Consider the following 23,868-nt stretch of genomic DNA (forward strand, 5'->3'; position numbering starts at 1 on the left):
TGTGCTCAGGCGCTGCTGCAGGTGCGTTACCTCTGCTCCCCCCCCCCCTGTGCTCAGGTGCTGCTGCAGGTGCGTTACCTCTGCTCCCCCCCCTGTGCTCAGGCACTGCTGCAGGTGCGTTAACTCTGCTCCCCTCCCCCTGTGCTCAGGCGCTGCTGCAGGTGCGTTACCTCTGCTCCCTTCCCCCCTGTGCTCAGGCGCTGCTGCAGGTGCGTTATCTCTGCTCCCCCCCCCCCCCCTGTGCTCAGGCGCTGCTGCAGGTGTGTTACCTCTGCTCCCCCTCCGTGCTCAGGCGCTGCTGCAGGTGCGTTACCTCTGCTCCCTCCCCCCTGTGCTCAGGCGCTGCTGCAGGTGTGTTACCTCTGCTCCCTCCCCCTGTGCTCAGGCGCTGCTGCAGGTGCGTTACCTCTGCTCCCTCCCCCCTGTGCTCAGGCGCTGCTGCAGGTGCGTTACCTCTGCTCCCTCCCCCTGTGCTCAGGCGCTGCTGCAGGTGCGTTACCTCTGCTCCCCCCCCCCCCCCTGTGCTCAGGCGCTGCTGCAGGTGCGTTACCTCTGCTCCCCCCCCCCCCCTGTGCTCAGGCGCTGCTGCAGGTGCGTTACCTCTGCTCCCTCCCCCTGTGCTCAGGCGCTGCTGCAGGTGCGTTACCTCTGCTCCCCCCCCCCCTGTGCTCAGGCGCTGCTGCAGGTGCGTTACCTCTGCTCCCCCCCCCCCCCTGTGCTCAGGCGCTGCTGCAGGTGCGTTACCTCTGCTCCCCCCCCCCCCCTGTGCTCAGGCACTGCTGCAGGTGTGTTACCTCTGCTCCCTCCCCCCTGTGCTCAGGCGCTGCTGCAGGTGCGTTACCTCTGCTCCACCCCCCCCCTGCGCTCAGGCTCTGCTGCAGGTGTGTTACCTCTGCTCCCTCCCCCCCCTGCGCTCAGGCTCTGCTGCAGGTGTGTTACCTCTGCTCCCTCCCCCCTGTGCTCAGGCGCTGCTGCAGGTGTGTTACCTCTGCTCCCTCCCCCCTGTGCTCAGGCGCTGCTGCAGGTGCGTTACCTCTGCTCCCCCCCCCTGTGCTCAGGCGCTGCTGCAGGTGCGTTACCTCTGCTCCCTCCCCCTGTGCTCAGGCGCTGCTGCAGGTGTGTTACCTCTGCTCCCCCCCCCCCCTGTGCTCAGGCGCTGCTGCAGGTGTGTTACCTCTGCTCCCTCCCCCCTCTGCTCAGGCGCTGCTGCAGGTGCGTTACCTCTGCTCCCTCCCCCCTCTGCTCAGGCGCTGCTGCAGGTGCGTTACCTCTGCTCCCCCCCCCCTGTGCTCAGGCGCTGCTGCAGGTGCGTTACCTCTGCTCCCTCCCCCTGTGCTCAGGCGCTGCTTCAGGTGTGTTACCTCTGCTCCCTCCCCCTGTGCTCAGGCGCTGCTGCAGGTGTGTTACCTCTGCTCCCCCCCCCCCCCTGTGCTCAGGCGCTGCTGCAGGTGCGTTACCTCTGCTTCCTCCCCCCTGTGCTCAGGCGCTGCTGCAGGTGTGTTACCTCTGCTCCCTCCCCCCTGTGCTCAGGCGCTGCTGCAGGTGCGTTACCTCTGCTCCCCCCCCCCCTGTGCTCAGGCGCTGCTGCATGTGTGTTACCTCTGCTCCCTCCCCCTGTGCTCAGGCGCTGCTGCAGGTGCGTTACCTCTGCTCCCTCCCCCCTGTGCTCAGGCGCTGCTGCAGATGTGTTACCTCTGCTCCCCCCCCCCTGTGCTCAGGCGCTGCTGCAGGTGCGTTACCTCTGCTCCCTCCCCCTGTGCTCAGGCGCTGCTGCAGGTGTGTTACCTCTGCTCCCTCCCCCCTGTGCTCAGGCGCTGCTGCAGGTGTGTTACCTCTACTCCCTCCCCCCTGCGCTCAGGCGCTGCTGCAGGTGTGTTACCTCTGCTCCCTCCCCCCTGTGCTCAGGCGCTGCTGCAGGTGCGTTTCCTCTGCTCCCTCCCCCCTGTGCTCAGGCGCTGCTGCAGGTGCGTTACCTCTGCTCCCTCCCCCCTGTGCTCAGGCGCTGCTGCAGGTGCGTTACCTCTGTTCCCTCCCCCCTGCGTTCAGGCGCTGCTGCAGGTGCGTTACCTCTGCTCCCTCCCCCCTGCGCTCAGGCGCTGCTGCAGGTGCGTTACCTCTGCTCCCCCCCCCCTGTGCTCAGGCGCTGCTGCAGGTGTGTTACCTCTGCTCCCTCCCCCCTGTGCTCAGGCGCTGCTGCAGGTGCGTTACCTCTGCTCCCTCCCCCCTGTGCTCAGGCGCTGCTGCAGGTGCGTTACCTCTGCTCCCCCCCCCTGTGCTCAGGCGCTGCTGCAGGTGTGTTACCTCTGCTCCCTCCCCCCTGTGCTCAGGCGCTGCTGCAGGTGCGTTACCTCTGCTCCCCCCCCCCTGTGCTCAGGCGCTGCTGCAGGTGCGTTACCTCTACTCCCCCCCCTGTGCTCAGGCACTGCTGCAGGTGCGTTACCTCTGCTCCCCTCCCCCTGTGCTCAGGCGCTGCTGCAGGTGCGTTACCTCTGCTCCCTTCCCTCTGTGCTCAGGCGCTGCTGCAGGTGCGTTACCTCTGCTCCCTCCCCCCCCTGTGCTCAGGCGCTGCTGCAGGTGCGTTACCTCTGCTCCCTCCCCCCCCTGTGCTCAGGCGCTGCTGCAGGTGCGTTACCTCTGCTCCCCTCCCCCTGTGCTCAGGCGCTGCTGCAGGTGCGTTACCTCTGCTCCCTTCCCCCTGTGCTCAGGCGCTGCTGCAGGTGCGTTACCTCTGCTCCCTCCCCCCCCTGTGCTCAGGCGCTGCTGCAGGTGCGTTACCTCTGCTCCCTCCCCCCCCTGTGCTCAGGCGCTGCTGCAGGTGCGTTACCTCTGCTCCCTCCCCCCTGTGCTCAGGCGCTGCTGCAGGTGTGTTACCTCTGCTCCCTCCCCCCTGTGCTCAGGCGCTGCTGCAGGTGCGTTACCTCTGTGGTACCTCTGCTCCCTTCCCCGTGCTGCAGAGCACACTGACACACCTCTCTCATGTGTCAGGGGGACCACATGATACTTTTGTGTATCCCCCCAAAAGTATAGTTTTATTATCACTATTATTATTATTATTATCACTATTATTATTATTATTATTATTATTATCACTATTATTATTTATTTTCTCCTTCACCACTTGAGTGCAGGTCAATGGGAGACAGGTGAATCTCCATCACCTTTTTCTCTCTGACTGCTACAAAGCTGGACTACCTGATGTCAATCAGCTACACTATTTGTTAGGGAGAATCCCTGTTGTTTATTCGTATCATAGGTTACACTTAGAAGTCACTATATACATTATAGATCATGATATATACATTTTAGGTCACTTTCTAAAGCCTATAACTCAGGGGAGTGCAAACTTTTTGTCCTGCGCCCCGCGACCTGCTCTTCCCCACTGCTCGCGCCCCCCTCACATTGTAACAAGCGTCAAATGATGCTGCAGGGTCATGTGACGTCACGTGACCCCGCGGTGTCATTTGCTGTGGCGATGCGTCACACCAAGCCGCCTGAATCAGGGTAAGTGAGTTACAGAGGCCTTGCGAGGCCTCCCAGCATTTAATGTAAATGCCTTGGGGAAGAGCGTGGGGCCTCTGTAACCGCTGCGCCCCCCCCAAAAAAATTCTCCCGCCCCCCCAGTTTGCGCACCCCTGCTGTAACCCAGGGGCCCCCAACCTTTTTGTTCCCAAGGGCACACTTGATAGTTCAAGAGAGAGTGACAGGCACCGATCAATTAACACGCGCACACACAAAATACACTTACCTTGGGGTGAGGCCTCCAGTGCCGGTGGCACTGCTGCGAGCTACTCGCTGGCAGCCGGTGAGCTACTGTTGGTGATCGATATGTTGGAGACCCCCTGATCTAGTCTGTATTACCAACTGGTTGGCCAGTCAGTCGCGGACAACCACAAAAGTCTGGACAGCACCGCTTTGGGGACTTCTGCTATCACCTATAATGTGTATATAATGTTATACATTATGTCACTGTTATAGATCATATCAGGCATATCCCAGTTTAAAGGACACTCACTTTAAGTACACTCACGAGTAAGGACATATCGCCCAATAGGCAAATGGCAGCTTGCGCATGCGCCTGTCAGCATGTCCTGAACAGGAATACCGTCTCCCTACCTGTACCGAAGTCGTGCGCAAGCGGGGAGACTATAGAGCCTGTTACAAATGTGTAATTTACATCAGTTATGCACGTATATGACGATTGCAGTACAGTACATGCATCAATAAGTGGGAAAAGGTAGTGCTTCACTTTAAGTACATTTTCGCTTTACATACATGCTCCGGTCCCATTGTGTACGTGAATGCGGGGTATGCCTGTGTAAATAAAGCCACAATAGGGCTGGTGGCGGTGCAGTGGGGAAAACCTATATGAAACCACTAAAACGCAACTCCCACAATAAGCACTCTGAAAATCAAAATTAATCCAAGAATAAATGTATTAAACCAATGAGTAAAGCACAAAAAAAATAGTAAAAAGACAGATTAAAATCTAGCTGAGACCAACCAAAAAGCCAACCCAAAACAGAATATAAATTGACAGAAACTGATAATGCTACCAACAAAACTAGAAACACTCACTTGAATATACAACAAATAAATGCACAGCAAAGTAAATAATACGTGATAATACCTAGACAGTCATGGAGATCAAACATATCCCCATGTTAGTCTGATAGACTGGCCAGTCCAAATACAACTAAGATTAAAAATAAGTGAAAAATGGAGAGTACCAAGTGGATCAGGACTCAGAAAACCCCCAATATAATACAATTGTTATTGCATACAAATTTAGTGGGTAGTATAAAAGGCTACATAGCCCAGAGTAACTGTCCCAGATAAACCAGGTTATTGCAGAAAGAAAAAAACACGTAACACTAAGATGGTATGAAAGTGTATATGGCTAATACACATATAATGAAAAAAGTAGTAGCTGTTGAGCCAAAAGAATTAACATGTAGTGTCCCGGTAATTATGTAAATCAGCTGGGCATGAAGTAGTGTAAAACTAGCATGTCACATTAGGACATGTGTGGACAAGTCCAGAAATACAAGAGCATAATCAGCTAATGTACTTATAACATGCTTCACCACAGAGTCCCATGAGCATCCAGGGTGTGGACTAGAGATAAGCAGAGGATATACAGATTGGCACATCAATCTTATGGTTTGAATCACTCATATGACCAAGCATATAATTATCAGGCACGAGAGGTGGAGGCAACTCCAGTTTTCTGCGTATATCTACCGATCCCACGATTCACCAATCACCGTATTTACATCTGCACCCCCCTCTAAGTTAGCCGGACATCCGAATCTTCGTCCGCATCCTTAATAAGGTCTTTTGTTGCATCTGGTCTGGTCAGGGACACAAGTAGAGGAGCTTGGGAGGCTTGGGTCTGCAGACCCAAGCTCCACTACTTTTGTCCCTACATTATAGGTCACATATTGTTGATGATTTTGATGAATGCCTTATAACTTCCCACGCAGTCAGACTGCTTCTGTAATGTGGATGCTAGCGCCAGAGTGAATTCAGAGCTTGATGTGTCTATGCAGCTTTTTTTGAGAGCTTTACTCGGGCCTAAATGTGGCAAAATAAGTGGGAAGGTCTCTTATATCGATTTTGGGTTTATTAAGCACAGATAAGATGAGTGTAATCACTACATCCTATTTAACAATGTCTGCCACTATTTCTGACCCGTTGTGCATACGCGTCTCCTTATCATTGCTACGCTGCCAACACATGACAACTTTTTTTCAGGGAGGTATGGTAGGATCATTTGAGAGATTTCTTCAACTTCCATCGACTTGCATTGAGGTGCACGGGATTTTCTTCAGGGAGAACGCAGAAAAATGTCTACATTTCTCAGCACAGTAAATGAACGATGGTGTCTCCATCATAAATAGCATAGCCAGCAACCAACCTCGCAGTGATGAGACCCAAAAAGTCGGACAAGCTGTCTGTGAATAGGTTTACTGGCTCTGCACTTCTTTAACCCAGGCCGTGCTGAAAAGCTGTGTAATACGGCACGCATAAGCTTTATAGGGCTTCGTGACAATATAGTGATGTGAATACCAAAAAGCGTTCTTAACTATAAACAATATTGGCGTGTTGGCTCCCAATATAGCAAGAGTTTGCTAGCTCTAATAGTGCACAAATATTTATATCAAAAGTTGTGACTACAATCCTCCAAGACAATGATAGGTGTAATTAATTAATTACTAACACTGCTCACATGGAGTGCCGCCTAATTGACAACCACCCTGTGAACCCCAAATACAAAACTACTAAAGTGTCCTTTGAAACCTAAATTCCTAATAACAACAACAGTGTTTGTGGAATAGGTACTGGTGATTAAAGACTAAAACCGCATGCTTGGTTAATAACCAATAAAAAGTGCACAAAATGTAACAATGTGACAAATGGCAAACACAAACAGTATTGAGCATATGTTGCTAAATCCCACCATGACACATAAGAACAGATGAAACGGCAGCCAAAGGACAGTACAACAAGTCGTTCCAAAATGTCTTGTACAGAAAATATAACAATGAAAGAACACCAAGTCCTTGGCGCAGATAAGAGGTATAACTACCACTCCCGAACAGGTGTAATATGACAGTCCAGGTGAAAGAGTCTTTATAGTTGTTTCATCTCCTCCAGATGCGTCAACACTGTAAGTGACGAAAAAGCGGAGACCATTGCGCAGTAACATCTTAAATTCAGAATGTTTGACAATCCCTTAAGAGTGCCTACTTACAGCAAATAAAAGAACATAGTGCCTCAAATGGTATCTTTGGTCTTGATCGGAAGATGTCCCCACACCTGGTAGTCGGTGTGATCCTCCAAATCGATCAGTGTCCATGCAATAAAGAAATGCACATTGCACAATACCAAAAGGACATTAATTTATTAAAAAGCACAAGACCTTGAACAATCACATTGTAGGAAGCCTTGGCCCGTGACACTAGAATGCCGTCCGCAGCTTTGAGAGTCGGGCATCCTATGCAGACTGCCCAGGTAAGTTCTAACACTCTCTCCCTTTGCGGCCGCAACCAGAGTGAACTATCTCACGGATGACGTCGGCGCTGCTCAGGGAATCCCTCCTCTCGCTACCTCACGGACGGATACTGCTAGGCTCCACCCTACGTGTTTCGTGACCGCAAATGTCACTTCGTCAGGTGATGCACAGAGTAGCAAACTGTGCTTTTTTGCATGTCATTACCCAGAATCCCTAGCTGCAGTGGAAGCATTGTATGATAAGCGATTAATGGGGAAAAACAGGGTTGCAGACCTGACTGAGACATACAAATGTACCCACAACGGGTATTTTTATTTACTACATCATAAACAGTGAGCGTTGGCCAGCATGATTATCGCTGTTTCACACACGATGCCCTCTTTGGGAAGTTATTATATTATTTTGTCTTCTTTTGTAGACATTTTGGAAGTGGGAAAACCCCATCTGTCCAGGCACTGAACACTGAATCCTTTTACGGATGGAGAACTATATTCTATACGAAGAGGTTGGGAAAGGAAGCAAGTCCGTTGTTTACAAGGGCAGAAGAAAAGGCACTATTGATTTTGTTGCTATACTTTGTGTAGACAAGAGTAAAAGAGCTGAAATAACAAACTGGGTAAGTGTGTGTATATTCTAAGTATTGTGGAAAGAGGTGCACATTATTAATATGCATTATGTATGGGGCTATGGAGAACAATTTTTAAATAATCCCAATAAATAATTTAGAATATTCCAGTTTGTTAGTAATCATTTAAGTCTAATTCAGAATGGATCTGGATCCACATACAATTCCTTGGGAATATATTAACGGTATAAATATGAGATTAAAAAAAAAAAAAAAAGGTCACAAAATATATTTTTAATTGTATACTATTCGATTCAATTTATTAGCAAAGAAACTAATCATCATATCAAATTTGTTAATTGTAATTGTACAAGTCCTGCTGGGCGTACTCAACAGATTCTTGAACGAATGATCTACATCTTGGGAAATGTACCACACAGAAAGTATTTTTAACTTGAAGTTAGTAGTTTAACGAGCCCATTACCCATTAGGGCATAAAAGGTAAGAATTTTAAAGGAACAATCCTAGCAAAATGTTAAATATTTAGTTTTTTATATCATTCACGCTTTGCTTCCCAAGATAATTGCCCTTTTGGGTGCTTCTCATGAATAATCCAACATGGCCACACAAATCGATCAGTAGGAGGCCGCAGCAGATAACGTTGCGTCTTCTTGTTGGCCAGTGCATCCTGCAAGATTTGGTGGTCATATTCTTTCATCAGAAATGGGCACCGGTACCAGTACACAGATAAATTATCTTGCAAAACGGCAGGTCCCCGGTGCTGGAAATTATGAGGTTCAGCATCGGAGGGCCACCAATGGTTTCAATTATGTAAAATAATATAAAGTCCCAGGTGCGAATGCTGCTTTGGGCTTTAAGCATTACACCTACATTTGACACTTTCTTTTTTTTAAAGATGCCTTAAAATGAACATATCAACGCTATACCCTTAGAGTCCTAGTGCCCCCTTTTATATGGAAACTCTATTTAAAATGAACATAGAGGCATCGAGGCACATAACAGAGAGTGAGAGATATCTGGTATTTTTGTCTGATGCAACACAACTCCTCAGTTCTTCACGTTTAATAAAACGGCAAATAAACCTGCAGTTATAGAAAAGTGTTATACAAAATAACTATGTATAACGGTACTTCACACTGCATAAACTTTAGATCTATTTGCAGAGACTTACAGTACAGTTATATTTTCTCAGCGTGTATATAAAATAACCACTCTAGAAAGTGTAAGTTAGTGTAGCAATGACTGCCATTGTTTCTCCAGAGCAGCTTTGATGCTGTGTTGTCCACTCTGGAGAAGATTTAACTGTAATGCTCAGCTCTTCTTCAGTACTAGGAAGCAGTTAATATAACTTAGTATCAGGCATGTTTAGGGAATAGATAAAAAAAAAAAAAATTTTTTACATTTATGTAAGCAAGACACGAGTATTAACCTAAGCAAAATTATTTCCCCAACCCATAAGAAAGTATTTGAAATAAATAGAATATTCCCTGCACACCCCTGCTTGCTTTTAGACGCGGTTACTCATTTCTCTTGTCGGTTATGGTGAATAGCTGCGCGTGTGTGTGTGAATATGGAGTGTTCTCTAGCCTTTGTTCTGTCTTCCCTTGCACTCTCTTCACTCGACCCCTTCTCCTTGCTCTCCTGTCCTTTCCAAATTCTTCCTTATTCGCTCCACTCTTCATTTCTCCCCCCGCCCCCATTTCACTCAATACGCGCCATAACTGTTTATTCACCAGACACATTTTAAATGCCTTGTCCCTTGGAAAATCTTTAACTCCTCAATCCCTACACTTCATTTAACTCCCCTTCCCCACCTACATACCCCTCATCCCTTCCCACACTCGCCTTTTAACCCCTCATCCGCTCTCTTCTCCCTTTTACCTCTCATCGTCCCCATACGCACCTTAACCTCACATTCTTTGAGTGTGGGGAACGTGGTTGAAGAGTCCCATTATGGTGCCATGTCCCGAACCTACTGTCTGTCACAATGCACCTAGCAGTGCAGGTCGCAGCATGAGGGGAGGGAGATGCGTTGCAATTTACAGAGAGCAGGTGTGACGGTGAGGGGGTAACCAGGCTCACTAATAAAGGTTAAGTCCGTTTGGTTACCTCTGATCCATGTATTGGGGTTCGGGAGTGTCAGCTCTTGAGCCCAGGGATTGTATATGCATTGTGAATAATTATGTGGCAATAAAGAATGGATGTGTTTTACCCTTCCAGGTGTGCCAGCACGCAGAGATTGCTAGGCTATGAGTTTCATGGGGGGTTTTACGGAGAAAGTGTTGTCAGAATGTGCCTAGCTAGTCGGGGTCCACAGTTGCTAGATACCCCTAAAATTTGCCCAGGAATCAGGTCGGAATCCCGGATACATATAGGCACCTTGCTCCGGCAATATCTCCCCTTGAAAACGCTTGCACGACTCAATGCTAGAATTCCCTGCTTCAGCACAGACCAGAAAGGTAAATTGGGCATAGGGATGTGAGTTATCCCTGGAACGGTCAAGGGGTCCCTAGGTTGAAGGGGGATGCCCAGGTTACCCAGGACCCGGTATAGGGGGTGGCTTCTGCATACCAAGTGGCTGAGCTGGCAAGCTTGCGCATGGCCTTGGCGGATGCAGAAGATCCGCTTGCCCGGCTTCAGAAGATTAGCATCGCTCTGATTGGCTGGTTGGAAATTTCCCACGCTTGGATTTGCTATAGTATTCCATGAATGAACTCTGAAATACTATAAGAAACCCTCAGCCAATCCGGAGAGCAGATTCTAAGCGCCATAAAATCAGCGACAAATTTGAATGTATGATAAGATGCTCTTGGAGAAATAGCAGCGGGCCGGCTTCAGAGATTTCACGGCAGAATATTTTCTAAGTCCCATATTTTGCGGCCAAATTCTGAGAATTGAACGTAGCGGTCGCGGCTAGGATTGCAAGCCGAAATTAGTTCCAGGGCGTTTGGAGCTAGCTCCCGGTCAAGGGATTTCAGCACATCTGGAGGAAAGAGAGCGGTGGCGTCTGGAACTTCATGCAGATTTGAGTTCCAGGACATTTTGGGCCAAGTCCCGGTCAACTAAAAACGTTTTACGTTCTATTTGAAATAGGAAAGTCTAATTTTGTAGCCCAGACCCCAGTAAGTGTCTTTCTCATGTATTTTGTGTTTCACTGTGTGTTAGCCTATTTTAAGGGAATAAATTACAATTAGTTTTACCATCTTGTTTTGCTCAATGTTGTGATCCCGGTGTAAATGCCTGGTCTCCTGTGACAGCAGGCTTCTCATACAACTTCAGAAGAACAACCTTATGTGTCAGGGATGGCCAAACTCGGTCATCAACCGCCACCAACAAGTCAGGTTTTAAGGATATCCATGCTTGAGCAAATGTGGCTAAATTATTGGCTCAGTCATTTTTGGGGTATTCTTAAAACCTTGACCTGTCGGTGGCTCTTGAGGGCTGAGTTTGGTCATCCCTGTGAAATGTGTCTTACCCCCCTCCCCCCCAAACCTTGCTGACATCTACGGGACAGAGCATTGTCATAGCTCCATGGCACCTGGTGAAAAAATCTACTTGTCTGTGTAAAAAATAGGGGTTTAACATGAAGAAAAGAACAGCTCTTCTAGCATACTTTAGGTTTCCAGAATACAGTTGTTATATGGTTTGTGATTAAAACATTTGTGGTCATACACATTTCCAAAGACATGACTAATCATGCTTCTATTTATGTTTTTTTTTTTTTTAATATAAACTTGAAATTATATTTATTCTTGTATCAGAAAGAGCCACATGTTTAGTTGCTGCTGTATAATACTCTGAAAAGTTGTTTTAGGAAAAAGTGACTATCCCTATTGTAGCGATTTTCATTGGCTAATTACAGTATGTCTGTTTGTTTTCAGGTTCGTCTGACTCACACCACTAGACATAAAAACGTGGTCACTTTTCATGAGTGGTATGAGACCAGTAACCATCTGTGGCTTGTTGTGGAGCTGTGCACAGGTGAGAAGGGTTTTGCAGGCCATTAATAACGTGGGAAGAAACTAGATGAAGAGGCTTTGGCAAACAAAATAATGGGCTTATTTCAAAAGGATTAACGTTTTACGTCTCTACGGAGATCTTTCTCAAGATGGCAAAAGGTCTACACAGACCCGAAACGTCGATCCATTGGAAAGCAACCAATTATTCTGTTTGTACAAGTCCACTGGAGTGCCCATCTGGTTTCTTCGGCTGCAGTTTCACGCAAGTGAACTTTTCTGTTCACCCGTGGCCTTTTATCCCGTTCTGTGCGTGCACCATTTTCCTCTTGTATATTATATTATGAGTAACATTGGGCCATTAATGTGAAGTCAACATGATCATAACACTTTAATTATGTGCCGTGTCGGAGCACTTGAATTAAATAACAGGCCCTGTCTCAGTTTATTAACATGGCATTGCCTTTGTGATGTTTTGTGTTTTTGTTTGGTGTAGTTCCCAGAACTAACTCATGTGCATTCAATGGGAAAGAATATAATTAGTTGTAAATTGCATGGAAAGTGACAGAATTGCTGGGAATTGTTGATCCCTTTATCAAGTGATTTCATGTGAAAGTGCTTATTCAGTTTATAGTCGAATATTTGATCAAATGTTCTGAATTAATATTGTGAGATGTGAGGACTGGCTGTCTGTAATTAAAATCAGTTTGGCAGTAATAGCGAGTGTGATCTAATCATATCAACTCCAATGTCTACCAATGCGAAAATGACCAGGTTGATGTTGCAAGCTTGTCTGCTGGTCTAATCAATTTTAGATTGAACATTTTGTAGCGAAAGTACTACATTTGCGCACAAATATGAAAATAATTGGAAAATAACATTTGATATTATGGTCTTCGAAAAAATGAACGTTCTTCAACACGGTTAACCTCTAAAAACAGCAGAGATAAATATGAAGTGTGATTTCAAATGCTCCCCATTAAGGTAACCCTTGGATGTTAATAAACATGGGCTTTCTTGAGTAGCTTGGTGACAGATTTAAGCCCCTCACAGGGGTTGTAGAGGCAGTAAAATGCATGATATAAATAGTTACTGCTTTTACATTTTGAATGTTGATATCATGTAAAATAATTTCACAAATTAACTGTAGTTGGTGTTACAGCATCATCGTTTATGGGGTGATGAGCATTCCTGTAATAAGCTTAATCTAAGTGTGGTAACCTACATACTAATACAACATAAACCAAAAACATATGTAACTAGTTGTAAGCATTGTCGGGCAGGGCTTCTCTGTAACTCGTGTCGACCAAAGCCCCTATTGCTACATAAAGTAACAAGGGGGAGAAAAAAAGGTGTAGATGGGATACGCATAACTTTTTAAGGGTAGTATTGTATATACCAAACTATGTGCTGAAATCCATCGGATTGCAACAGACAATTGATCTTAAACCAGATGTCCACTGACTCCCACTAGTACCCAGATATGTCTATGTCTATGTAGATTTCTAGGCCTACTAAATAGTTCTCTCCACTCCACGTTTCTCAGCTTTTCTCCCCCAGTTGCTTCTGTATCAGATCAGCAGTGGGTATGTTGGGAACTTGAGTTTTTTTTTTTTTTTTTTTTTTTTTAGTGAATACTTTTTAGGAAATTTGTTAGATCCCTTTTCTTCTATTGAACATGACCTAACATTTGCATCATTAGTGAATCTCGCCACAAATTACACAATACTGTGAGATTCCTGTGGAAACATGCAAACTGTCAAAAAACGTGCCAAAATAATTGTAAACTTAAGGGTGAAATTTGACCCCTGAGTAAAATGTGATTTATTTTTTTTTGCAAAGATTCCTGTTTTGTTCTTAAAACAGGAACAAGCAAAATGTCACCAATTGGTTAGCTGGTGATGTTTTGAATGGATCAGAAATGTCCTAAATGAAAACAAACATTTATGTTGAATAGTTATAGGTTAATAATCAGTTTTGATTTGATTTAGTGGAAAGAAACAAGCAAAATAAATAGAAATGAACCTTTTAGAGTGCCCTTATGCTAACCAGCCCGATCAAAACAGAAGTGACGGGGTCACCAGCCGCGTTACGCGATTGCTCCATGTGTGATCACATGACGCGTTGGTGCTGGGGGTGCTGTGGAACTCTGGTGCCGGCCGACGTGTAAAGGTTAAAGCAGCAATCCTGCCTATATGGCATATTATTTTGTTTTACAGCATTGGAACTGGGGGCTCCTCCGGAGCTGGACTGCATTATTCTTTTAGCTCCGGAGGCCCTTGAGTTTTCAAGATACTTTCCGGTTTACAGTAGTTATTGGTGTTACTGTTTTCTCAGACGACTGGACAATAGAAAGCCACAACATAATCTCCCTCCCCCCCCCCCCCTGATTTTGCAACATGCTATTGCCCGGGGGTCTCTAAAGCTAAAATAACGCTGTTCTGCTCGGGAGAATCCCCAGTTATGTATGTATGTATGTATGTATGTATGTAGGTGAATGACATGGACTAAACGTTTTTTTTTTAAATTGACCCATTTCCTATCTTGGCCACACGCCTGGATTTCCATTCTTTAAATAGCAAGAAAACTAAGATGTTCTTTGCAAGAGAAAAGTGAAAGCTTAATAATAGTCGGCACTAGAGATGGGCGAATTTGCCGCCTAAATCCAAATCCGACCCAGATTGCCCGGTTCATTTGAGCCACAGATTACTTTTAAAAAGGCAGATTCGGTTTTTTTTGTACTCTCCGTAAAAATCCGAGTCACGGATTACAAGAATCTCAGCGAATACTTTTGAATCTGTCATTGGATCCAATCCGGTCGGATTCTTACAATTTAGGAGAGGACTACTAAAATTATACTAGTGTCTCTAGTTTTGTATACATATGCCCTCAAACCTCCCTCCAAATAAGTTAGGAAGAGATGCCTGTGCTGAAAAAGGAGCACGCCTGAGGCACCCTGGGAGATATGCTATCCAAAGTAAATTTAAATGTGTCCCATTTCACACTTTCTATAAGGATTTCCATAAGAACTCTATTGAGCTAGCAAGCATATGGCACCTAATGACTAAAATGGTGTACCTGTGTCAGGCCCAACAGGACTAGAGCCCACACAACCTCTGTTATTCAGGACAGCAGCTGTAGCAGTGTGAGCTAAGGGCAGGTCCATATTGACTTCGCCCGCACGGAGGCGTTCGCCTGTGTGATGTCACCCGCGTGAAGCGGGTGCGTTTTTTGTCCATGCTAGACGCGGCCTAGGGGGGCGTGTCTAGGGGTGTCCGGAGCTGGTTCGCCCTCATTGGGCGGACTGCTCACGTGACCTGCCCGTCACGCCGAGAAATCAGTTTCAACTGATTTCTCGCGCAATGCGCGGCCCTTCCTGCTTCCGCCCGCGCGGTTTATGGGCGCGATCAATGCTTTAAGGCAATTTGATAGCGCTCTGCGCTGACGCCTCCGCGCGGTCTGCGGCAGCATGGACTTGGCCTTAACCAGCATATGGCTAGCATCGCTGTCACAGTATACTTAGTTTTGAGCTCTACTTGTCATTGAGTACTGATACCTGTACAAAGCACTTTACCCGCTTTTGGGATAAAGAAGCATATCTAATAAGCAGTCTTCTGCCATGAGACACCTTCTGGCACGGGAAGACACCTCAAAGTCCATTTATTTGAATAGCCTGTAATGTATTCCAGCACCGATGGTGCCTTATGGCAGAACACTGCTTAGTAAATATGGCCCACTGTCTTTATCCTTTTATAAGATTAGAAGTACTAACTCTTCTCTGCATCTGCTTTATTTGCTGTGCTTCACCTTGTTTTTACTTGTTTGTGTCAGAAAACCTGTGTTTTTTATTTAATCTCACCCGGTCTCAGTAACTCAGAGCTCTCAGTACATATTACTTTGTGATTGTTGTCCTTTCAATGCAACAATCAACAAAGTACATATCCTTTGCTGGTATGCTAGTAGTAGACAGCTGCTACCCATCAGCTGGTTTAGCTCACACTCCTAGTGCTGCGACCTAGAAAAGCAGTGACGGTGTCTTGTTATGTCTGACACATTCCAGTCATTATATTAGTGTCTAAGGCTTATCAACTCTATATAGTTCGTATTGAAATGTTTTAAGGAAGTGTGGGATGGGACTCTTTTCAATATACTTTGCATATCCATTAGCATATCTCTCAGGGTAGCTCAGGTGGTGCTACTTTTTCAGCACAGGCTTCTATGCCTAGTAGATACTACTACATTTAAGTTCTCCTCCCTGGTATTCAAATCCAATTTGGGATTATTAAGAATCCGAACTCGGTTTCAAGATGGAATCCGAGTTCGGATCCATTGGATCCCAAGGTATCCGTTCTGATTTATTTTTAGTACCGAATCCGCAGATGTGTTTTCGTGAGTGGGCCGAATATAAGTAAAAATGAGCCGCGGAAAATTCGCTGATCGGATTCAGACAGGTTTGCCCATCTGTTGTCAGCACACCAAAGAATACTGAAGAATTATTTACACCTTTTATGGTAGTGATGTGAGACTATGAGCTGCATGTGTTCCTGTCACGATTGAAGACAATATCAGTCATTTCACCCATTAAAGTCTGCCAGGAATCTGGCTACACATTGCTCTGGCCCCTCCAGCACCAAACCGTTTCTACGTTTTAGTGCACTGCAGAATTGGGCCTCTAATCTGAATACTCCATTCTGCATCCTAGTGCTGTGTAGTGATAACATCTCAAAATGATCATTCTTAATGATATCTATGGACTTAACGTTTAATACAACATTATTTCGATCACTATATACACTAGTGATAAATAAGATCTAGAAGGCATCATGTGACTCAAAGATCCTGCATTACTTTACAAAGCTTTTAATAGGTGTAATATTTTCCCGACTTGTCACCGCTTCCCTTCACTTTGAGGATATGAGCCACCTTCCTTGTCCAGAACATCGTTTTATCCTGTCTGCCCGCTTCCTCCTAATCACCCCAAACCCCTACGGTATCTGTGATGTTCAGGGATAGGTGGCGAATGCATTTCATTAATTTATTTAAAAACACATGTAATTTGCAGTAAATGGTATATATAATTACCTTTTCAATTATGTACTTTTAAAGTGGAATGTGACTAAAAGTTATCAAATGAAGGAAAACTGTTAATGATGTCGTGTTTTTTACAGCATTTAGCATTGCTTTCTATTCTTGGTATTCTTTTAAATTGTGATCTATTATCACCACACGTTATTAATAACATTGTTGTGGTGATTGTTTTGTTGTTGCCGAACACTAAACATAAAACATATATTTATGTGACATGCTTGTATTATATCTGTACATAGTACATAGTACACAGGCCAAAAACCTTTTTTATTTCATTTTGAATTCCCTGTCATTACCAAATAAAACAATGGAACCACATACTGATTCTTATCATAATCCCCGTTTTCCACCTAATTTTGTTGGACATTTCATATGATTTTGTTTTCTTCTGTGAAGCCACATGTATTTAAAAGCATACCTTGGAGTAACATTGAATCATATGGCCGAGTTCTCTGATTATTTTTTACATTTTATTTATTATTATATTGACTAATGGGCAACAAATTAGAAACAAAGTGTGTGTTTATATGTATATATCCATGTGAATGGATATTCCAGGCAAAAGGTGTCAAATTGTGTGCTCATTTGCATGTCATTTCCCAGAATCCCTTGCTGCAGTGGGAGCACTAGGCTAGGTGATAATGGTTGAAAGGCAGGGTAGCAGATCTGTCTAAGGCCTCGGTCCCGCTGCGCTCTTTGGCGCGGGCGGCGGGTCGCGAGTTCCCCACCAGCAGGGGAATCCTCGCGAGCCGGTCCCGGTCCCCCCTGGCTGCACAGAGCACTACACGCTGTAGCGCGTCAGCCGCTGGAGACACCAGAGAATGGTGTTTCCTAGCGTTGACGCGTGACGTGTGTGGCTGTGAGCCAATGGGGAGGGGAGGCTTCGGGAGGAGGAGAGGCTTCGGGGAGCGGGGAGGAGTGTGGAGTGAAAGCAGGTGAGTGCCTTTCTCTGTGTGTGTGTCTGAGTGCGTGCCTGTCTGTGTGTGTATGTGTCTGAGTGCGTGAGTGCCTGTCTGTGTGTGTGTGTGCCCGAGTGCCTGCCTCTGTCTGTGTGTGTGTGTGTGTGTGTATGAGTGCGTGAGTGCCTGCCTGTGTGTGCGCGCGTGTGTGTGTGTATGAGTGCGTGAGTGCCTGCCTGTGTGTGTGTGTGTGCGCGCGTGTATGAATGAGTGCCTGCGTGTGTGTGTTTAAACTTACCTTCCAGCTCCAGCCCGAGTCCGTGGAGGGAGGGGGGGGAGAGTAGCGGGTCCCTCCGCTCAAGCCACGCCCCCCCTCCCTGTCAAACCGCGCCCCCCTCCCTGTCAAACCGCCCACCTCCCGATCAAACCGCCCACCTCCCGCCCACCTCCCGATCAAACCTCCCACCTCCCGCCCACCTTCCGATCAAACCTCCCACCTCCCGCTCCGGCTCCCGCTCCCTACAGACCGCAGATCGCGGTCTGTGTATCTCAGCGCACCGCCTGTCAGCAGCGCAGGTGCGCTGACTCTGGGAGCGGGGCCTTAGCTTAAGACATGTGAAGGTGCTCACAAGTGATCTTCTTTATTGGCTTTATGCTAACGGTGGTTTTTGTTGCCTTTTTCACACACCGTGTGCGTGTGCGTGTGTGTGTGTGTGTGTGTGTATACACACACACACACTTTCATTATGCGTCCTATTGCAAACATGTATACATTGATGAAGGCAGATTAACAATAACTTCCCCAAATGTCACCATATTGTTGCACATTGTTGTTTTTGTTTTTTTAATTTGAAATGCATTGCAGGGGGTTCGTTAGAAACAGTCATTGCTCAGGATGAATATCTGCCAGAAGAAACCGTCAGATCGTTTGCTATTGATATTGTTTCTGGGCTGTTTTATATCCATGAGCTTGGAATAATCTTCAGTGACCTTACACCCCGAAAGGTAAGATCTGTGTGTGTGTGTGTGTGTGTGTGTGTGTGTGTGTGTACAGTATATATGGAGAGAGAGAGAGAGATATGTCAATCCATATTTAATAAATAGATATTACACTGATACAGGTGTGCTGGTCCTCTATCTGCTGACTGTACTATGCTTTGACTATGTCACCCTCTTATTTATCCAAGAGGAGTGCTTTACCATATTAAAAAAAATAAAATATATATATATATCAACAAAAAAAAGGAACAGTGCTAAACAAAAACTATTACAAAAGTGAGTGGTAAGTGTACAAGCCAATACCATAAATATAATGTACAATTAGTGTACATATATCATGCCGTGACCGTGAAAAGAACAAAGAAATATATAAAAGTGCACACAATATGATTTACCTGTCCTTGAAGTGAAAGTTTGAATGAAAAGGCTATGAGTCCAATACTAGGATTCCAGTATAAGGAACAGAAAGGGTCTCTTGACGCTTTCAGGAAGGAAGAACCACGTCCAAGCAAACCTAAAGGAAAACAAAAAAAGGAGCGCACAGCCCATAGTGTGAATCTGTATACATTTATATGGTAATTAAGAATACAAATTGTAAGTGCACAATTTGCATTCTTAATAACATGTACATTTATACTGTGTGTGTGTGTGTGTGTGTTTCCTACTGTTCAACACTTTTCTCAACTACAGGGTTAATAAAACATTTAAATAAAACTGAACCTCCAGATCTCTTCCCCACTACATTTTATTGGATTAATGAACGTAATGGCATTACAGAACAGCTTTGCGCAGACAACAGCTGGAAGCTAGTCAAGCCCTGTGCTTGGGAACTGACTTTTAAATACATCGGAGGAACAGCAGAAACAAAACTTCTGTTTACCGCCCACTGGAAACAAATGTATCTTGTTACAAGGCAAGCCTTATGTACACAGCTCATCTAGTCCTTCACTGTGGTGTTTCTACTATCTAAGGCCTTGGCCATATTTGGCGCTTGCTGGCGGAACCATGCTGACGAGCGCTCCCGCTCAGCACTGAGCCCCTACAGCCGCAATTAGAGCGGCTTTAGTAGGGGCTCATCTGTGCTTCCGCGCGCTTGCGGAAGCGCAGGTCTTAGGGGAATTAAAAATTCCCCAGCTTGCCGGCGAGACAGGCCGGTCACGTGAGCGGTTCGCCCAATGAGGGCGAACCAGCTCCGTGACGTCACTGGCCCGCCCCCGGCCAGTGACGCGCCCGGCCCGCCCCCCGACGGTCTGTCCCCCTTCTGCCCCGATCCCTGTCCCCCTTCTGCCCCGATCCCTGTCCCCCTTCTGCCCCGATCCCTGTCCCCCTTCTGCCCCTATCCATGTCTCCCTTCTGCCCCGATCCATGTCGTATGTGTGTGCATGTGTATGTATATGTGTATGCGTGTGTGTGTGTGTATGTGTATGCGTGTGTGTGTGTGTATGCATGTGTGCGTGCGTGTGTGTATATGTGTATATGTGTATGCGTGTGTGTGCGTGTGCGTGTGCGTGTGTGCGTGCCCGAATATATTTATCAAAGTTGCACAATGTTAATAAATAATTTATTCTCACATGTCTTTTTTTTTTCATTTTTAAAATATTATATAATATACACACACACACATATACACACACACATACACACACACAGGTTCCCCAGTGACACACAAACAACAGACCACTTCAAAGTGACACACACACACACTGACAGCTACCAAGTGACACACACACACAGTGATACCCGCCTCCCAAGCGCTTGCTGTCTCCTCTGTCAGGACAGCAAAAAGCTCCTGGTAGAGCGAGCGGCAACAAGCAAGAGCGAGCAGCAGCACCTAAGCGCTTACTATGTCCCAGGCCTAAGGAGAATCTGTCTTAACCTAGAATCCTACATTACAGCAGCACTACCCCCTCCCCGCCCCCCTTTCATTTTATTTATTTTTAAACCTTACCTAAACCCGGGTCCAGAGCTCATCCATGGTCCTGATATTATCTGCATATATCTGTTGTTTTTTAGCACTGGTTTAACACAAGAAAATATCTACAGATATGGTTGCTGGACTACAAACATGTCCACGGCGTTAATTTATAGAAGGCTTTTCTGATGACCACCAGGTAGAACCCAAGCCCTGTCGCCATTTTGTATCAGATGGGCACATATTTTGCCTGGTGCCACAGTGTAAATAAAAAAATCCTCCAAAGTGTCAAATTATATCATGCCACAAAATGTGTTATGGTGAGTAAAAAAGTGACGAAACCCCTCCACCGTACAGTGTGCAGCAAATACAAATATCACTTGTGAGCACATTCATATGTCAGACAGCTCTGGTACCCTGTCTTTCCCCAGTATCGCTTACATACAGTGCTTCCACTGCAGCCAGGGACTCTGGGTAAATGGGCACTGAGTGTATCATTTTTTGTTTCTTGTCCATTTTAACATCGATCAGCTTAAGTGTGATGTTTTGCACAGCTTTTTCAGCACTGCCTGGGTTAGGCTAAGGCCCCGCTCCCTCACTCGGCGCGCCCTCACTGCAGACAGGCGGCGCGCTGACAGGCACAGACCGCGATATGCGGTCTGTAGGGAGCCGGAGGGGGGGGGGCATGGTTTGAGCAGAGGGACCCGCTACTCCCCCCCCTCCCTCCACGGTCTCGGTCTCCCGGGCTGCAGGAGGGAGCTGCTGCGGGCTGCTGGAAGGTAAGCAGCTCCCGCTCCCTCCCCCTTCCCCACAAATGCCCTCACGCTGATAAACACACCACCCCCTACCTTGTGTATGAAGCTGTCTGATAGCTCCCGCCCCCGCCGCTGAAAGGCTCATCAGCGCACCACGTGACGCGTCACCGCTCGGGATCACAATTTTCTTGCTCCCCTGGCGTCACAGCGCGTAGTGCGCCGTGCAGCGAGGGGGGACTGGGACCTGCTCTGAAGGATTCCCCTGCTAGTGGGGAACGTTCACACGGCCGCCCGCGCCGCTGGGCGCAGCGGGTCCCAGCCCTAAAAGAAGTGCAGAGCTAGCAAATCTAATCACAGACAGCTATTACAACCTTTTGGCTCTCATCACTGTGAGGCTGGTTATACTGGCTTTGCAATGTGAAGCTGAAACCCGGCTACAACCAGACACAAAATAAGTTATGGTGAGTAAAATAGTGACAAAGCAGGATTGCAGACATGTCTGAGACATATGAATGTGCTCACAAGTGGTATTTTTATTTGCTAATTACATCATGGAATCTCACCAACAACACGGCAGAACCTAGTATGTGCAATAAAGCTGAACATCTTCTTCTTTCTCTTGTAACTGGAAGCTAAACCATTAAACCCTGTCATGTTCACACACCTGTACACCCACAGTGCATGTTGTTCTAATTAAATGTACAATGTCCTCAACATTTCCTTTTATTGTCACATGATGTGGATGGACATGGACTTTATCATTTGTTTCTTTTCATGACTTCTTGAAGATCCTTCTGGATGGGCCTGGCACCTTAAAGTTCACAAACTTTAGCTTGTCCAAAGCGGAAGGGGAAAACCTAGATGAGTTTTTTGCAATGGTAGGGTCAGAAGAGAATGCCGGCAATGCAGGTGAAAGCACCCCCCGAAGGAACCTGAAAAACAGAATAAAAGGTAAGCTTTAGTATCCATTTGTTGGGAGTTGCTGAAGGACCTCCAAAGGATGTTAACTGCCAGTCCTTGCAGCATGGAAACGACTCACGTTTTTTAGTTTTATTATGCATTTTGCATTTGTACATACCTAGAATTTAACATAATAATAAAATAATACACAATATCATTTGCGACCGCAACACTTGGTGTCGGTTACCTTTCCATTCTCTCCGCTACAAAATTGCTTGGATCTCTTCACACCTAATGCTAGTCCGTTTGTAGCTGCTGCTGTATGTACTGTATACTGCTGTTAATTACATTGATAGATTGTGCCCTTGTTAAAAAAAAAAAAAAGCATAGAAAGGAAAAAAAATAATACTATAGAAGCACGTGCAAACTTTCATGGTGAAGGTCATTTTTAAAATATTTATGGTAGTGAGAAATTGAAAACTCATTTTAGAATCCTTAATAATAATAATAATAATAATAATAATAATAATGTTTTGGTCCCGTATCGCGCTGATAGTAGACTCCGTGTTGTACATAGGATTTTTTGCAGACATGAGTCCCTGCCCGTAGAGCTTATAATCTTTTAATGTTTTTGGTGCCTGATTACAAGGAGATAAAGTGACTTGCCCAAGATCACAAGGAGCTGACACCTGGATTTGAACCAGGCTCGACCTCCGTGTCGTTTTCAGAGATTTCAGTATTAACTCACTGAGCCGCTCCTTCAGCCTAATCAAACTTACAGTATACATATTTGGGATTCATTGAGCTGACGTGTGTGCCACAATGGTTTCAACAGAAGATATTTGTTGAAAGAGCCATCAAAGCCGGGATTCACTAAGCCGAGATGCAGGGTATTGCAGTCCCAATCCCGTGTTAACTGGCATTCATAGTCAATAGCAGTTAATACTGGATCTACCTTGATAAGATTGGCAGGCTTGAGTTGTGTTTAGATCAAAAGATGCAACCAAATGACTCCTTTGTTACACAGACTTAGATTTTGAATGTAAACATGTCACTAGTATATTTCGCCCAATCGGTAGGAGCGCATGATCTTTTCTTTTCCATATACTGTATGTAAGACCAATCCTTTTACCAGCAGCATATTTCATAAAGGGAGGAGTGCAGGTAAAATGTACAGTATTTGTAATACTGGCTCAAAGTGCGATATCCCCGCATAGTGGCTTGGTGAAACCCGGCCTAAATCTTTAACTGGGTAAACACATGCTTTTTCACTGTTCTTTTATAGACGAGTGTGTAATTAATGCATATGTTAGACGTTCATTGTACTGTATGATGTGTTCTTACAGGGTCTCCCGTTTACGCTGCTCCAGAAGTAATTAAGGGAGCAGATTTCTCCACTGCTAGTGATCTGTGGTCATTAGGCTGTGTGCTGTATGAAATGTTTGCAGGTACGTTTCCTCTTTACAGCAATATATCTTCTATTCAAACGGTTTTCAATCGACCAGTTAATTCAGCAATACTACTTACATTTTAGTGTTAAAAGTTTTATTCTAACAACATCTCATGTCTCGTATGATTTTAGAGAATTCACAAAATAGTTGTGATTTTGAGCTCACTGCAAATAATGGACTTGATGTCTGCTGATTTTTACATCGGTGTTGTGTGATTTTAAAGAGAAATGCATATATAAAATCAGAGAGCTGAATCCAGAAAATATTTTTGTACATAAAGAACTCCATATTTGTTTTAAACAAACAC

At 45.8% G+C, this 23,868-nt stretch overlaps 1 protein-coding gene across 10 annotated transcripts in view; it reads left to right on the forward strand.

The window, feature by feature from the left end:
* Positions 1–23,868, forward strand: part of ULK4 (unc-51 like kinase 4) — a 656,651-nt gene that overhangs the window by 19,783 nt on the left and 613,000 nt on the right. For 8 of the 10 annotated variants that reach the window (XM_075586693.1, XM_075586692.1, XM_075586691.1 and 5 more), the window contains exons 2-6: positions 7,434–7,631; positions 11,483–11,582; positions 18,410–18,549; positions 21,999–22,161; positions 23,457–23,558. In XM_075586693.1, the coding sequence (XP_075442808.1) occupies positions 7,494–7,631; positions 11,483–11,582; positions 18,410–18,549; positions 21,999–22,161; positions 23,457–23,558 (643 nt within the window). In that variant the 5' untranslated portion in view covers positions 7,434–7,493. Of the gene's footprint in view, positions 1–6,989; positions 7,015–7,433; positions 7,632–11,482; positions 11,583–18,409; positions 18,550–21,998; positions 22,162–23,456; positions 23,559–23,868 lie in introns of those variants that run through there. The other 2 variants (XM_075586694.1, XM_075586701.1) reach the window with 2 other exon arrangements.

The sequence above is a fragment of the Ascaphus truei genome, chromosome 2 (genome assembly GCF_040206685.1).
Source record: "Ascaphus truei isolate aAscTru1 chromosome 2, aAscTru1.hap1, whole genome shotgun sequence".
Classification (NCBI taxonomy): Eukaryota; Metazoa; Chordata; class Amphibia; order Anura; family Ascaphidae; genus Ascaphus; species Ascaphus truei.